Source organism: Aptenodytes forsteri, unplaced genomic scaffold, assembly GCF_000699145.1.
Source record: "Aptenodytes forsteri isolate BGI_AS27 unplaced genomic scaffold, ASM69914v1 Scaffold442, whole genome shotgun sequence".
Lineage (NCBI taxonomy): Eukaryota > Metazoa > Chordata > Aves > Sphenisciformes > Spheniscidae > Aptenodytes > Aptenodytes forsteri.
The window spans coordinates 1098119-1113384 of NW_008794003.1; the positions used below are offsets into that span (position 1 = coordinate 1098119).

Sequence of the window (15266 nt, forward strand, 5' to 3'; positions counted from 1 at the left end):
GAAGCTGTGAAGGCCGCTCCTCTTTGCACAGCTTTTGTTCACTATCACAGTTTGCATCTCTCTCCTTCTCCTAACTGCTCTGTCCTTCCACTTGGCTAACACATGGGAGCATTTCAGCCCTTTCTCTCACCCACAACTATTTTTGACAGTATGGTAACAGCACAAATCTCAATGATGCAGTACTGCCTAACAGGAGATGGAGACTGATGGCTCCCCATCAGTTGCAGCAGCTTCACCCACCTCAGCCTGAATCTGGTTTGACGGAATATTTATGTGCAGAAGGCAGCCAGGCCTCCCCGCACTGTCTCCTCTGAGAGGGAGCTTAAAGGACTCATTTATTTCAAAGGCAAGGACATCTGAGTTATGAGAGTGAGCTTGAGCTTTTAGCAGGAAAGAGTTAGAGCCTAAGCTGTACTCATCCTGCTACAAACTAATCAAAGTCACAACCTCTGCACCCTGGAATATAAGACAGGACTCAAATGACCGACTATCACGTGTCAGCACACAAGGTTTGATCTGTCTCATACAGGTGTAAGGATTTTTTTTTTCCATCTTTGTCTCTTTAGGACTGGGCTTTCCAGGGAACACAATGGAGTGAGGTGTTCACACCCCTGAATTCAAATGGGGCAGGGTATCCAACCTATTTTGCAGATGCCAGCCTTAGCTAACAAGCTTCTGGTGCGTTGGGGCTGAGCTGGGTGTGCAACTGGGGTGTACAGCAGCTTGTGACATTCGTTTCAAGAGCCCCTATCAGACTACTGCTTCCCCAGCTGGGGAACGGGATTGCTGCGGGAGACATCCCTAGCGTTGGGCCAGAGGTAAATGGCTGAAAGGCCACAGGTTGGTCACCCTTCACCTAATGGAGTCTGGGGTTGAGCCACTACTGAAGGATAAATAAAGCTGAGCTCTACTGTTCAAAGTAATCATACAAAACTGTGCAGATCCCTGGCCTCACACAGAGATTTATTTGAATCAGGAACACCAAGGCAATTCATCCTCACTAAACAGCCTCATTCCCTGCTCTGTGTGCTCACTACCCATGGGGCCCAGCTACGCATTAGTTCTCCTCCTTCCCTCTCTGTGCTTTTCTGCAACATGTATTTGCTAAATATAATCTGACAGCTTACTTTCTCAGGTCCACAGCCTCAACACCCATGCGTTGCTTCTCTGTGCCAGAAGCTCTATTTTAGAAGTCAAGCCGTAGTCTCCCTCCCAGCTCATCTTGCATAAGGAATGAGCACATCCTTGTGTCCTGTTCCTTTTCACACCATCACTGATGTTGGAAGGGGCTCGCACAGCCATTTGCGGTAGCACATCCCTCAAAAATCTAGCAGCCTCAGAGCCATGCAGCCAAGAGGTAACTGTACTGGTTGTTTTGCAAATGCCAGCTAGCCCTCAGCTCTAATCAGTTTGTCCACTTCCACTAGTTCCAGTTTTGGCTTAATTCTAAGTCTCTTTGAAGCCATCATACATGTATAATTTCATTGCATAAGGGGGCTCTCACATCGAAGTGGTATTGTACTACTCTTCAGTAACTTTCTGCCTCACCAGCTTCAAAAAGTGCCATATTTCTCCCATATGCACTCACTAAAATGTCATTGAAATCTACCTTCCAGTTTTATTACCTGAACTATTGCACACCAAATCTCAAGGGCCTATTATTTATTCCAGAAAAATCTGGTCCTTGTCAGTATATGTGACACCTCCAACCAAAGGGCTTGTTTAGCCACTTGCTAGCTGTACTCCTTGATTCGGGAATCCAGACTTCATTAGAGTACTGAGTGTTGTTTAAATATATACATCGCTAGGATAAAGAGATTATTTCAGGGCACAGACTCGCTATCATCTCTAATATGTAGGAAGAGGAGCAGAGGAGCAAACATATACAGCTGGTGTACTTTTGTTCCTCTACTGCCAATCTGATTTTTCAAGCTGTTTTTATACAAAGAAAAGAGCAGAATGGAGAAATCCTTATCTTAAAAAAATGGCTGGGAGCTCAGTGAATTCAGCAGCTCTTAGGATAAAATACCCACAGTAGCCTTCCCCCTCCCCTGCCTCCTCAGGAACCAGCAGTATTTCTCACAGCTTTCCATTAACTACTTTTATTATCTGAACGTCTGCCCACATGAGTAATTGAGTGAGTCACATCAGCAAAAGACTTGGTGGAGTTTTATGAGGAGGCTGCATTGTAAATTTTTTTTAAATCACAGTTTAATTTACAGAATGAGGATTTTTAGCTGTGGTGACAATTTCAAGACCAGTGCTGCAGTAGTGGGAGAAAGAAACACTGAGGTGATAAGGATTTTCAGTTCTTGAGGGTAATTGAGAAAATGTGATTGCTCAGCTCAGTTTACCACACCGGAACAGTACAGTAAAATATATAAAGGCTAATGCAGGATGTATGTTTGCAGTATTTTTACCTTTACTATGTAAAAGTCACCATCAAGCTTCCTCAAGCACAAAAGAAGTTCACTGTGAACTATGGTGTATATATAGCAACAGGCCCTACCTAGTTACCACTGCTGGGATATGAAACCGGAGGCCTGATCCAGCAAACCCTCTATATCATTTCCTTTTTCTTTGCATTATGGCAATACTAGACTTACAAAGACATCTAGGCATTTAAATAGTCAAGTAGGTGCTTAATGCGATATTCAAAATCCAAACACCTAAACAGCTTCCAAAATTTGGTTTCTAATGACTGAAAGCTGCAACTAAGATTTAAGTGCAACTGTGCTAGGCCAGTATTTGAAAGTCAGTGGTATTCAATGCAATCACATAGCATAAATAATAGTCACAGTCATACAAAGGTTTGCAGGCCCAGCCCCACGCTTAAGGTTAATTTAGAGCAGTCTGTTAGCAAGCAATCAATTTGCTCCTTCCTTTTACAAGAACAATACCATCAAATCAAGGCGCAGGCAAATTTAATATGAATTCTGCACAGCGGAAGGACTAAGTGCTTCACACACTCTCTCTGTTCCCAAATATCTTGCTCACCAATGAATGTGGGGCAGCTGCAACGATTGGTCCAGTTGGTTTTCCATCATATGTGATGATGTATTCTTGCAGGCATCCCTGTCAGCTCCCATTAACTCACACGGCTCACTCCCCAGGCATCACTCCCAAGGCACCTTTCCCCCATTCAGACTCCTGGAAGAGATGGCAAAATCAGGACAGCCACCTCGCAGAGCCAGGGCGTGTTCAGAAACTAATCTGCCACACAGTGGGCAACCTTCTTTCTCCCCAGGCAGGACAGTGGCAGGTGGTAGCCAAGCTGCCAGAAGGCAGGGCTTTTTGGCCTGGAAACTGTCTTTGTGGAAGCTTAGAGCTGTGTGAGAATGCTCATACATGTTGCAACAAGGCAGCAGTGCTTCCGCTCCCCCGCACAGCAGCAATCCAGTTACTGCTGTCTAACGCCCATGGTGCCCTGAACCCCATCACTGTACCAGGCTGACTTAGAAGCACCTGAGGATGGAGTAAGAGTCAGCTTGTGACATACTGGATACTGAAGGCTGCTGAGCAGGGATTGAAGTTGCTGCATTTCTGTTTTTTAGGTATCACAGAGTTCCTGCATCTCCTGGGGTTCAGCTGTAAGGCAAATGCATGGAGCTAGAGCATCAGTGTGCAGCACAAAATACCAGTGGTCTTAAAGGAAGGGATGGAATAAACATGTATATATAATCAATAACTCACAGCTAACAAGCCCTGCATGAGCAAGTCAGTTGCTTTTCAGTCCAAGAAACTACAAAGCCAGAGTATGCATTTTCATGTTAGTGCTGACGTCAGAGCATGAATATTATCCCCAGAATTAAAACTAATATACCTGACAACAGTGAATTCCAATAGAGGATCCAACAGTGACATGAAAAGTGCAGCTTTTTTCCATGCTGGTGGTAGGCTTTATCAATGAATTCGTAGGGAAGTTGACAAGGGTAATAAAGTTGCCTTAGCTAGAGCTGAGCCTTGCTTATTCTGTATCAGAGTCTCGGCCAGTATGAAACAATGCTACCAAGTGCCAATTTCCATACTTTGACAATATGAACTTTGCTTTTCAGACACCCGTATTTGCTTCCCCTCCCTCACCCCAAAAGATAAATGGCCAAATATGACTTACTGTTTTTCTTTTACTGTTCCAATAGATTTTTGTTCCTTTCCTGGATTCATGGCCTAGGGAAATTTAGTCAGGGCAAGAGCCTTAATGGGTGAATAGCACCTTCTCTTTTATATATGACTACTCATTCCCTCCCAGCCTCCCCTCCCCAAGGCTTCTGAACACAAAGTACTTGTAGGAATCATTTAGTCTATTGCTGAAACACAGCCCCTGAACCAGCAGATACACAGCACTGCTGGAGCATCTCCTTCCATCAGTTAAAGAACTGAATCCAGCTGATGGCTGGGCCCAGCAAGCTGTCTTTTAAAGAGGATAGCCAGGGCTTTCTGCCGTAAAGCTCTGAAGGGGAAGATGATCGCTTTACCCTTGCTGCAGTGTCTGAGTCATTACTGAGTTGGAAGTGACTGTTAAAAAAAAAAAAAAAAGCCTTTTTTGGTGAGACTAGAAAGTTGGCAGCCAAGCAGGCACAGCATTGGATGTCTCACTGCCAGGCTTGTGACAGAGCTGACCTGCCTGGATGCCAGCAGGGAGGTGGGAGCAGAGCGTGCCAGTGCCAGTGAGTTGCTCAGCACTGCAGAGACTGGAGCAGAGAAGCTTCAGAGAGGTTCAGAGGTGGCCCCAGCACTGACACCCCATATAAAGAGCAAATAGTTCCTGCCTAATAGTGTCACTGGAGCATCACTTGCCCACCTGCAGCGATGTTTCACTGTCGTTGAGGTAACTGAGACACCAGGGACACATTTTACCTGGTTCCTCTGTCCTTTCAGTTTTGCATCCTTTCCTCTTTGGCTAAGGCAAAAGGCCTCAGCTACCTTATCACCACTGCTGTCACTTATCTGTATGTCAATTATAATTAAGATTTTGCTCCAAGTTACACTGGTTACAAATCCTGCAAGATTTGTCCTTGTGACTTTTTACTGGCCTAGTATTGATCTATTTAAACAACTTTTCCCATTAAAGAGATGATCAAGTGCTTGCGCCAGAGATGTTGGTGCAGATACAGAACTATGACTGATGCTTTTTGCCTCCTGGAAGCAAGGCTTTTTTTTACAGGAGCATTAACATCAGAGCAATTGCACGTACTTCATTTATCTTGGGTTCCGGCTCCTCTGTAAAAGAAATAGGAATGACCTGAAAAGTAGGGGAAAAAATTCTTTCCACTCCAGCCCTCCCCCAAATCTTTTTGTGGAAAACACAACTGTGTTTTGAATGCTAAAATTCACACAGATTTAAAAATACTTATCTTCAAGGAATGTTGCCATGGAAACCCTTATCTTCTCTCCTTCCCCACCCTCCATATGTGAGGAACATTTTCTTCATCTTTTTTTCCTGCATGTGGTAGTTCCTCTTCCCCATCTGCTACCACCAAAAACCTGGCATTGAATCTTAAGAGATGTCAAACAGGCCTTTTGTTTAGTTGAAAAGTGATTGCTAAAAAACAGTCCTGAGCTCAACTAGAGAGAGATGCCAAGATGGGCACATACTCTCAGGCTCCAGAGAAAGATGCCTGGAAGATTTTCCAGTAATTCCTGCTTTGGACAAGTGGAAAGTTTTCCTTCTCATTAGAAGCCTTTTCTCCCCTTCCCTGTCACTCTTGATAAAAGGGATAGGGAAGTGGGTGAAGTCCTGTATGCTCAAAGTGCTTTCATGAAGGTACTGCTCTACCCCATTCCTTTTGCCCCAAAGCTACAAGAGGATCCGAGCACAGAAAGGAAGCCAATAAATTGTAGACTTCACTCTGCTGATCAGGATATATCTATATCCAAGGGTCAATGTCAGGGAGCCCCTTCTGTAGCATTAACAGAAACCTTGGGAAGGTCATACATGGCCCTATTGAGGGGTGAGACTCTACAGATCTGCTGCTGTCAGTGAGAACGTGTGCACAGTACCCGAGACAGAAAGAGTGAGAAGGCAATGCTACTTACCTGTGAGTTAAACAGTACCAAAATGTTCACGAACAAACCATGCAGGTGAGATGGATATATTGTTTTCCCAGTTTGGATTGCCAGCAGCCCCAGGTTCATGTAACTGCACAGCTAATGGGGGAGCTGGCATGAGAGCTGCCCAAGGTATTTTAAATCAGCAAATGTCTACTCTGCCCAACAACCAACATTTACTTTTGCAGCAAGTAGGACAGAAGTTGCCAAGACCATCCTTTCCATTTAACGATGGAAAATATAAAACATACAGCCCTCAACTCTGTGCTGCATGCCACAGCCATCACCAGTAAGTCTTTAAACTGCTGGGAACAGAAGGATATTACTAATTTCCAATAATAGCTCTATATGAAGCCCAGGTTAATTAAAATCTAAAGGTAACACCATTCATGGATATTTTGGAGGTAGTGGGAGGCTAGCTCAATAAGCTGTCTGCTCTGCTCAAAGTTATGTTAACAACTGTCTCACCAGTTGCCACCAGTACAAGGGGTAAAAGTATAAGGTTTTGTCAGCCAGAAACAGCCACGACAATCAATTAGCGATGGCCTGACTGTTCCCAGCACCTGTGCTGGCTGCCTACTTCTGAGAGCAGCAGGTTGCATAGGCACAGAGATATATTTAGCCTCTTACCTTCCATGAGCTTGTAGCCCTCTGTAGAAGCTTGTTCTACAGTAAGAGTCTAAGGAATGAAATGGCAGCTTTTCTGTATGCTTTTCAAAACCATCCTAAGGAATTTGTGAAGCAGCTTTCTGGTGCAGAGCAGGAATATGAAGCATAAAAAGCAGTAATTCCCTGTATTATAGAAGCAACCTCCCCCTCTTGGCTTTGTTCCTAGACTAAGGCATTTTTTTTCCACAGGTTGCAACGCTTGCCCACGTCCCCATGTTACAGCCAGAAGGGATCTCTGGGCCTTAGATGTGTCTTTAGTGCATGGGTCTGAGCAGGACTGACAGAACCCTATTCTCTATTGACTGGACTCCTGAGATTGGCTATCTGCTACAGTGCAGGTGCTGACTCAGGCTTTTCCCCAGGCTGGCATCTAACAACGCTTCGGCTTTGGCTGCAATCTTGTGACACGTCTAGTATAGACTCCCTATGCCTAGTCATCTTTTTTTTCACAAAATTTATAGGAACATAACAGTGTTGAGATTTCAAACGCCGATCCCTGTCAAATGCAGTTGATTTGGCCCAAGGGCTCAGAAGTTACTTCTCGTGAGAAGAGAAAGGGGAAAATGGCCAAACATAAGTGGGGAGGGAGGCACGCTCTACGAATACAAGTCTTCCTTAGGAAACCAGGCCAAACAAGAATCAGCTGATGGTGCATGCCAGACAAGGGGTGAGAGGAGAAATGGGGCAAAACCGGTATTTCAAGTTTCCAATCAAAATAGATTAAAACTTCACGAGAAAGCTCTGATCCATGAACATTCCCATACAAAAAAGGGGGTTTGCTGCACAAGAAAAGGATCCACAGCTGGGCTGATGAGTGTTGCACTAAATCTTGATAGTTAGGCTGTTTGAAATGACCAACACACATAGCGTGAGGAATGGAAACTTACAGACTTCAGCAAACAATGTGGCTGTGACCTCAGTGTCACTCCAAGCAGTGCATAACAAATGCCTGAGAGCACCTTACCCCCCTCCTTTCCCTCCATGCTCAACACATTTCCTTAACTGATGAGTCAGGGTGGTTTTTTGACAGCAGTTTCGAGCAAACACAAACTAATCATTGGCTTTCTCCAGCACTTTGGGTCACATTCTTCTCTTGTATCAGTCACAGACTCCTGTAGCATGCTCAGTTAGTGGCCTGGACTGAGAGCACAGTCTTATGGGATGCAATACCTGTGCAGGCTGACGGAAAATTTGTAACAAATTATATGGAATTACTCCCATTTTTGATTCCTGTAACTGGGGAAGGGCTGTTGCAAGGCAGTTGGTCCAGCAAGGCAGAGAAATGCTGTAACAGAGGTCCGGACAATTACACTTGGGAAGCTCTTCTGGTGTCTGAAAGCTTCACTCCTACGACACAGCTACAAGAAAGCAGATCTTCACCACTCAATTATATGACAGTCAGATATTCCTTGCCCGGTTCCTAGCACAGACAGTGCTATCCTACCATTTTTTCCCAAGAAGGCAGTAACTTAGCCTCCCTTATGCCTCCTCTGCACACCAGGGATGCTTTAAAGTAAAATCCTTTACCACGCTGATTTCTCCAGAAGGTTTAGGAAACATCTGCAACCTTCAAGAAAAACAGGCCTTTTTGCATAAGCAGTGAAGCAAAGCCCAACATGAATTGCCATCTGGGGACGTGACCAACCTTCAGTTAAATGGAGGTCAGATTAGCAAGAGCTTTCTTGCAGTTCATTATAAAAATCAATGCAAGAGAGGCAACAAGCTGAACTGCACAACCCTCCTTTTTCTGCCCAGCAGACAAAAAACAGTAGAACAGCATCCCTGTCTCACCTCTCCCCCCAACACAAACTGCACTGGGGGGGATCTGAATCTCTACAGCCCCACTGAAAGCAGAGCTGACACATTAAACCCAAGAGCAGAATTTTCATTGGTGCCCACAGAGGCTGGCATCAGATGTTAACCCCATAAGAGCTGAAAGGACTGCATTCAGGCTGGCACTTGGCAGCAATACAAGAGCCAAAACATTTTTATAAGGGCAGCAGATTTGCTGACCTGGAAGGTACCAGTGAAAGGAACAATGTCTATAGAAAGGGGAATTGCAGCTACCAGGTTTGTGTCCCTATGTAAAGTGTGCCCTGCCTGCAGAGGCAGTAGAAAGTAGCTCTAATGGGAGCCACACACTCCTGGACTGCTCTGTGGTGCATCGGTAGCTGTGTATAAAAGCAGCTTGGGCATACACAGCTGCAGACTGAGCAACGCCTCACCTACCACCACACAGCTTTTGGGTGGGAAGGGGGCTAGGAACTGCAGCTAACAGAGAAGTAAGGTTTATGGGGAAAAGACTTATGAAGATCAGGTAAAGGGTGATCCTATGTAAGAGGGGGAAGGAAAAAAAAAGGGAGAAACACAACCTGAAAAGAAAGTCAGATGGCAATTACTCCAATGAGACAAGAGGGTAAGAGGTTCCTGCCCTGCAAGCCGTTCAGTGGGGCTCTGAAAAATCTTTCAGGAGCTGGCCTACAATGGCCAAAAGAGAAAGAAAGAAGCAGGGAAAAGCATGTGAACACGTGGCACGCGATGCTGCTTTGGCTGGCACCCATTTTGGAGGAGGAAAAGGATTCTTTGAATGGCTTTTAAGTTATTAATCCAGAGCCCTATAAAATCAGCGCTCTCCCTTTCCAGTATTTGCATGACCAATCTCATGCTGACCCAGTGCTGAATGAATTGCAAGCATCTGTCAATTTCTGATGCTGATTAGATTAGACACTGCCCTCAGAACTGTGAGGATAGAGAATCCCTTTCTCAGGGCTTTGTTCTGTGGTTTTATTTCATTTCATTGTATTATTACTGATGCTTCTGTTTTCTCAAGGGCCAAACCAATTTTATTCCTCTTGGTTTACTAGCATTTCTCAGTCATCCTTTCTCTTGCAACCTCACAGCATGGCAAGATTACACAGCAAGAGAACTGGTGGTGCAATTCCCGCCCCACTTTATTTCTCTCTTTCTCTCTCTCTCACACACACTCACACATACTTCTCACAAGATATATCTGCTCTTCTTGACAGTTATAGCTATAGCTCAAGGGAAGGAAAGACACTTTGAATAAAAATACCTATATATAGAGAAAGGCTTTGTCCTTGTGTCTCCAAGGTCTTATCTAGCTAGGATACATGAAGAAGCATTCCACTGGATTAAAGAGGCACTCTTATCCAGCTCTGGCTGCTGTTGGAAAGGTGCTGGATTAACCAGAGGTCTGGTCTTTGACTAGCTGGCACCCAACACTTCATACATACACCACTGCAAGGTTTTGTTGCTTCCTTTGCAATGGTTTGGCCAGAGATCCAAAAGCAAATGTAAAAAAGGCGTACAGATTAAATCTACTTTAATATGACTACTAGTTGAGTTAGAAAAAGTACCCAAGAGAGGTATGTGGTTAAGAACGTGGAAGGTAACAAAATCTGGATGTAAAATTCCTTGGCTGAGTCAGCATGGTGCCAGCATGATTCCCCCTAAGACACTTGCTCAGAACTTCACTGCTGGCACTTTTAGCCTCTTGTTTTGCTTGCTCTTAGCTTCTCTTAGACACCATTATCCAGGCTTCCTCCTTTGGTGAGGTTACCAGCTCATATTTGGTCTCCATGACTTGTCCTTTCACTGGGTGAAGGTACAGTTTCCTTACCAGGACACTCAGCAGAACTGTAGCCACCATATAGGCAAACCTGAGGGAAGAGGCAGGAGAAAAGAATAAAAACCTTGCTATGATGAAAATCTGCCAAAGGACAGCTGCCAGCGTGGACAGATTGTCTCAGCGGTAACAGGAAGAGGCTGAAAGCACCTTCTCTCCCTATGCTCACCTCACAAAGACCTCCTTCCCTATGCTCACCTCAACTCCGGGCACTCCTGGCTTCCTGAAAAACCCAACAAGGAGAGGTTTTTCATGGCCGATTCCTCACTGAATCTCTCTGGGTCAAACCTATGAAAGACAAAATACAGTGAGGCTTTCTGTGTGGGCACAGGTTCCTTTCCCCAGACACATGTGCACACACACAAGAAACTGGCAATGAAATACAGAATCTCACTAATTTGCTCTCTCTAAATCATGCTGGGTAATTCCACATAGATATACGAAGGCAATTGTGCATCCACTCCATCTATGCTCCCAGCTGGTCAGCTGTGTCCCAGCTTGGTTAAAATGCTGATAAACTGAGTTAGTGTGACACAGGGCTGGAACTAATATACATTACCTCTCAGCAGCGGGTATTTAGCTTGAGTACACAGCTGAGCTGATGCTGCTACCTGCCCTCTATTCCCCTCCAGGGCACACACAATCTGATTTGTCTCCCTCTCTCTCTCCCCCTGTGTCCCTTCCTCTCTCACTTCCAAAAATATTTCCCTTTTCTCCTTGCCCCTCACCCTTCTCTTCAAGCAGCTGGTGTGTGTATGTGTATGTGCTGGGGGAGGGAAGCTGGTGACTCATTCAAGTGAGAAAAGTGGTTTCCAGCACTAGGATGGTAGAGGCTGTGAGAAAACTATTATCCAGGGCTGGCATGAGTTAAAACAAGATTCCCATAATCAACTAACCACAGGGAGACTAATAAAATATCATTCAATTTAAATATTAAAAAAAAAAAAACCAAACAGGAAATTTGATGGATGGAAGGCAGTTCTCTTTCACTTTCTGCTAAATATTTCTGCTTATACTTCAAGCTTTTGGCTCCCTGCCTAAACATCCAAGCTCCGCTTCTACCAAGGTGAAAAGGCATGTGGGTGCTGATCCTCAGTAAAAGCAGCATCAAACTTGCATTCCCCCTGAACTGAAGTGGCAAATTACAAATGTTCTAATAGGAAAGAAAATGCAGCTGCCTAGCAAAAAAATAGGGAGGGCAAACAGCCATGCACAGTGGTTTCGTACAGTAGGTAGGTGAAAGGATCACAAAGATCTGATCTCCTATCTCCGTCACAGAAGTACACATCTACATCAGGCTAAACCTCAACCTCCTTCTCCTTGGAATAAACACTGTGTTCACAGCAGTCCTCACAGTCCTTCCCACGAGGCCTCAGCAAACCCTTCCTAAACAGTGTGTGTCCTATCCTAGGTAGGCAAGCCCTGCCAACATGCTCATAGATCGGTGCATCAATGCCTGAGCCTTTCGTAAGAGCTACACTTGCAGGAGAGGACAAGTGCTGTTCTAAAGGCTCTGTTCCTTCTCCTAAATCTCAGCTGTCTGTTCTCTCTGTCTAGAATAACTGACCCACATTTTTTTCCCAGCCCAAGTGAAGCAAGTCAGATACATGTTAATATTTGCCACCTGGAGGCCACAGGAAGCTACAGCAATTTTTATTCTTTAACCTCCGAAATGCTGGCCTGGATCCAGTTTTGTTTGCACAGATAGAAGTAATGAGGTAGCATTTTCCTTCCCCCTGAAAAAACAAAACTTCAGACTGACATTTCCTCCCTTGCATCATTGTTTCATGATGACAAGCAGTGATTCCAAAGCAATTCAAATCACTGTTTCCCTCTCACAGAAAACCTTAAAAAGAATTTACCAGCATTTTCCAGGGAAGCTCTGTGTGTGTATGTGTGCGCGCACGCAAAAAAAATTGTTATTAAACTCTAACACATACACACACGCAGACTGGAGCATGGGAGGATCATGACTTGAATTGCCCCAAAATCCCATCCATGGAGACAAACAAACCAAGACCTTCATAAATGGATTTTCTTACAGGCTCCCTTTCAGCTCCAAAATCTGCTTAAGGCAGGCCCTGCAGCCAAACAGGCTGCGCTGTAAGATCTAAAGAATGTTAATTAAAAAAAGGAAAGGAATTAGTTGCAATAAAAGTCTTGCTTCTACATACTTGTATGGTGATGGCCACGATGAACTACCCTGCAGCATCACACCAAGAGCATAAAGCACAAGTGTCTGCAAAGAAAATCAGATGTATGTCAGAGCAGAAAGAAATGCACAATTAAAGACACCTCTGGATGGCCCTGCTGGATGACGATTATTCTGTAGATTACTCATATTTATGAGTAATATGCTATATTCATATATATGCTATATTCATCTACAGATCTCCATAATCCATGCCCAGATGTTAGGATTTTAACTTCTAAGGCCCATGCTGCAACTGTTGGTGGTTAGAGAAGGTCTGATCCTGTTCCTCTACTCTTGCTGGCATGTATCTATGGACTGCTTTATTCTCTGCAATGGAAGGTACCACTCTGTGTGGGAAATATGGGGGATATGATCAGGCCTGAAATTGTGCTCTTTTATGCACAACTGAGCCCATAAGCCCCTTCAAAAGATGATTCGTCCCTGGTGGACCCAGAACCGGAAGCAAATCTGCTCAGCAAGAGAACATTAATTCCCAGAGCCTCTCCCACAGAGGAACCGCAGGGCAAACTTTGAGCTAAATTGTACTTTCAGATGACAGAGCAGCTGCTCAGGTTCAACAGTGTCAGAAGAAATGGTCTTCCTGCCTCACCCCTCTGTGGGAAGAAGAGGAAACAGCAAATTCCCCTCCAGGAAAGCAGAGTGGCCTAAGTGCTCCCAGTACTGCCCTACCTCTTTGGGGATAGTATGTTGGTCAACTCTCCCCTCCAGCTCCTGCAGCTGTGCAGCAATGGGAGTAAGCTTTGCTGTTCGCACTGTCTCACACAGGACTTGACGACAGTATCTGCAACCAGTAAGACTTGGTTAGTTTAACCCTCCCAGAGAGAAGCTTGTCCATGTCCTTGTGGCAGCAAGGACAGCTGAGTCACCTGCTGCATTTAGGGTCACAGTCTGTTCCTGGAGCTGTCTCAAGCCACACTGAGCCACTTCATTTTTTTTTCTGGCAAGGAGTCCCAGCATCTTTGCAAGAAGCATTAAATCTCATTATCAGCTTTTAGGGAAGGTTATTGAAATCTCTCTTCACCACACTTTTTTCAGATTTTAAACCAAACTAACTCTGCTAAAAAGCATAAACACACCAGACCTTTTCCTGGACCTCTCACCCACACAAGAAGCAGCAAGAAACCCACATACTCAATACTCCCTTACTGAAACTCTAACACTAGTCCAAATACAAAATGCATCCAGTTGCACCAACAGATGCACGAAAAATAAACGCACACTGCTAACCAGTCATCATCCTAGTTCTGTGGCCCTTTGAAAAGAAGATTATTCCATGCTTTCTCTCTAAATATGTCTAATGTGAATCCAACCATTAAAATGACCGATTACCTCTACTTTTGGAAAACTAGGACAGAAACCAAACAAGACAGTAAGCAAACAAATTTTGGCCTGGCAGCCAGGGCACTGATTCTGTGCTCTCCTCTGCTGATGAACCTAAAGGGTTTCCTACAGACACCCTGAAGAGAGCAGCTTGGTCCCCATGTCTGGAGCCCTACAGCAGATTCTCTCTGTGCTGCAAGTCATCCTGTGGTTCGATCACTTCCAGAAAAAAGAAGGAAGTAGCTTTTGGATGCCTTTTCCTGGCCCAGTATAGGCTGGGCATCAGGCTCCAGCACATGAAGCCCCTGTCCCCACCACATGAGATAACCTTCCTCTGCAGTTCCTTCCATGGGACCCACCTGAGCTGCTCGATTTTCTCATGTGTAATTGGTCCCTTCCCCAGAACGCAGTCCATCTCCTTGTAGAGATTCTGCTGAACATCTTCTGAGGTTGTCAGGAAATAGACTGCCCAGGTACACACTGGGGAAGAAATCAAGACAAGAGTGGACCCAGAAAATTCAATCCTTTACAAACTGCATTCAGTTTTCTTACCTCCTGTATTTGCAACATTACTTTTTGACCCAGAAAAGGGTGACCTCTCTTAACAGCAGGTTGTACCAATTCTGTGTTCAGTGGCAGGAGTAGAGGCTGAACTCCTGTGTAACAAGAGACCCTGCAAGCTAAAATTCTCTTTCCAATGCTATGAGGAGCTCAGGGAGCAGTGCAGGAGACTGAGCCGTTTAGCCTCACAGCTCTGGGGAAGATACCACACAGCCCAACAAACCCTGGGGAACCAGGGTTATTAGACCAACCATGCAAACGAAAGGCTGGTTTGCCCAAAGCATCAGAAAATTCCCTTATTTAGGGGGCTTCCCCAGCACATCTCAGGTGAGTGCTCCAGACAGCCAACGTCTGGGGCTCCTGACAGGGACTGACAAGAACAGTACAGCTCTCTACAGCAGGCTGGCTAGCCCTTGTCTCCCCTACATCTATTTTGTGAGTGTCCTGGTTTCGGCAGGGATAGAGTTAATTTCCTTCCTAGTAGCTGGTGCAGTGCTGTGTTTTGGGATTTAGGATGAGAACAAAGTTGATAAGGCACCGATGTTTTAGTTCTTGCTAGGTAATGCTTACACTAGTCAAGGACTGTTTAGTTTCCCATGCTCTGCCGACTGAGAAGGCTGCAGGTGCACAAGAAGCTGGGAGGGGGCACAGCCAAATTGGCCAAAGAAACATTCCATACCATGTGACGTCATACTCAGTACATAAACTGGGAGAAAGCTGGCCGGGGGACCGCTGCTCGGGGACTGGCTGGGCATCGGTCGGCAGGTGGTGAGCAATTGCACTGTGCATCACTTGCTCTGTGTATTA

At 45.0% G+C, this 15266-nt stretch overlaps 1 protein-coding gene across 1 annotated transcript in view; it reads right to left on the reverse strand.

Moving 5' to 3' along the window:
* Positions 1-10045: 10045 nt before the first annotated feature.
* Positions 10046-15266, reverse strand: part of LOC103907441 (cytochrome P450 20A1) — a 15733-nt gene continuing 10512 nt past the window's right edge. Inside the window, exons 8-12 of the mRNA XM_019474689.1 lie at positions 14258-14378; positions 13248-13359; positions 12538-12602; positions 10562-10651; positions 10046-10397 (exon numbers count right to left, since the gene is read on the reverse strand). Coding sequence (XP_019330234.1) covers positions 10247-10397; positions 10562-10651; positions 12538-12602; positions 13248-13359; positions 14258-14378 — 539 coding nt within the window. The 3' untranslated portion in view covers positions 10046-10246. The remainder of the gene's footprint in view (positions 10398-10561; positions 10652-12537; positions 12603-13247; positions 13360-14257; positions 14379-15266) is intronic.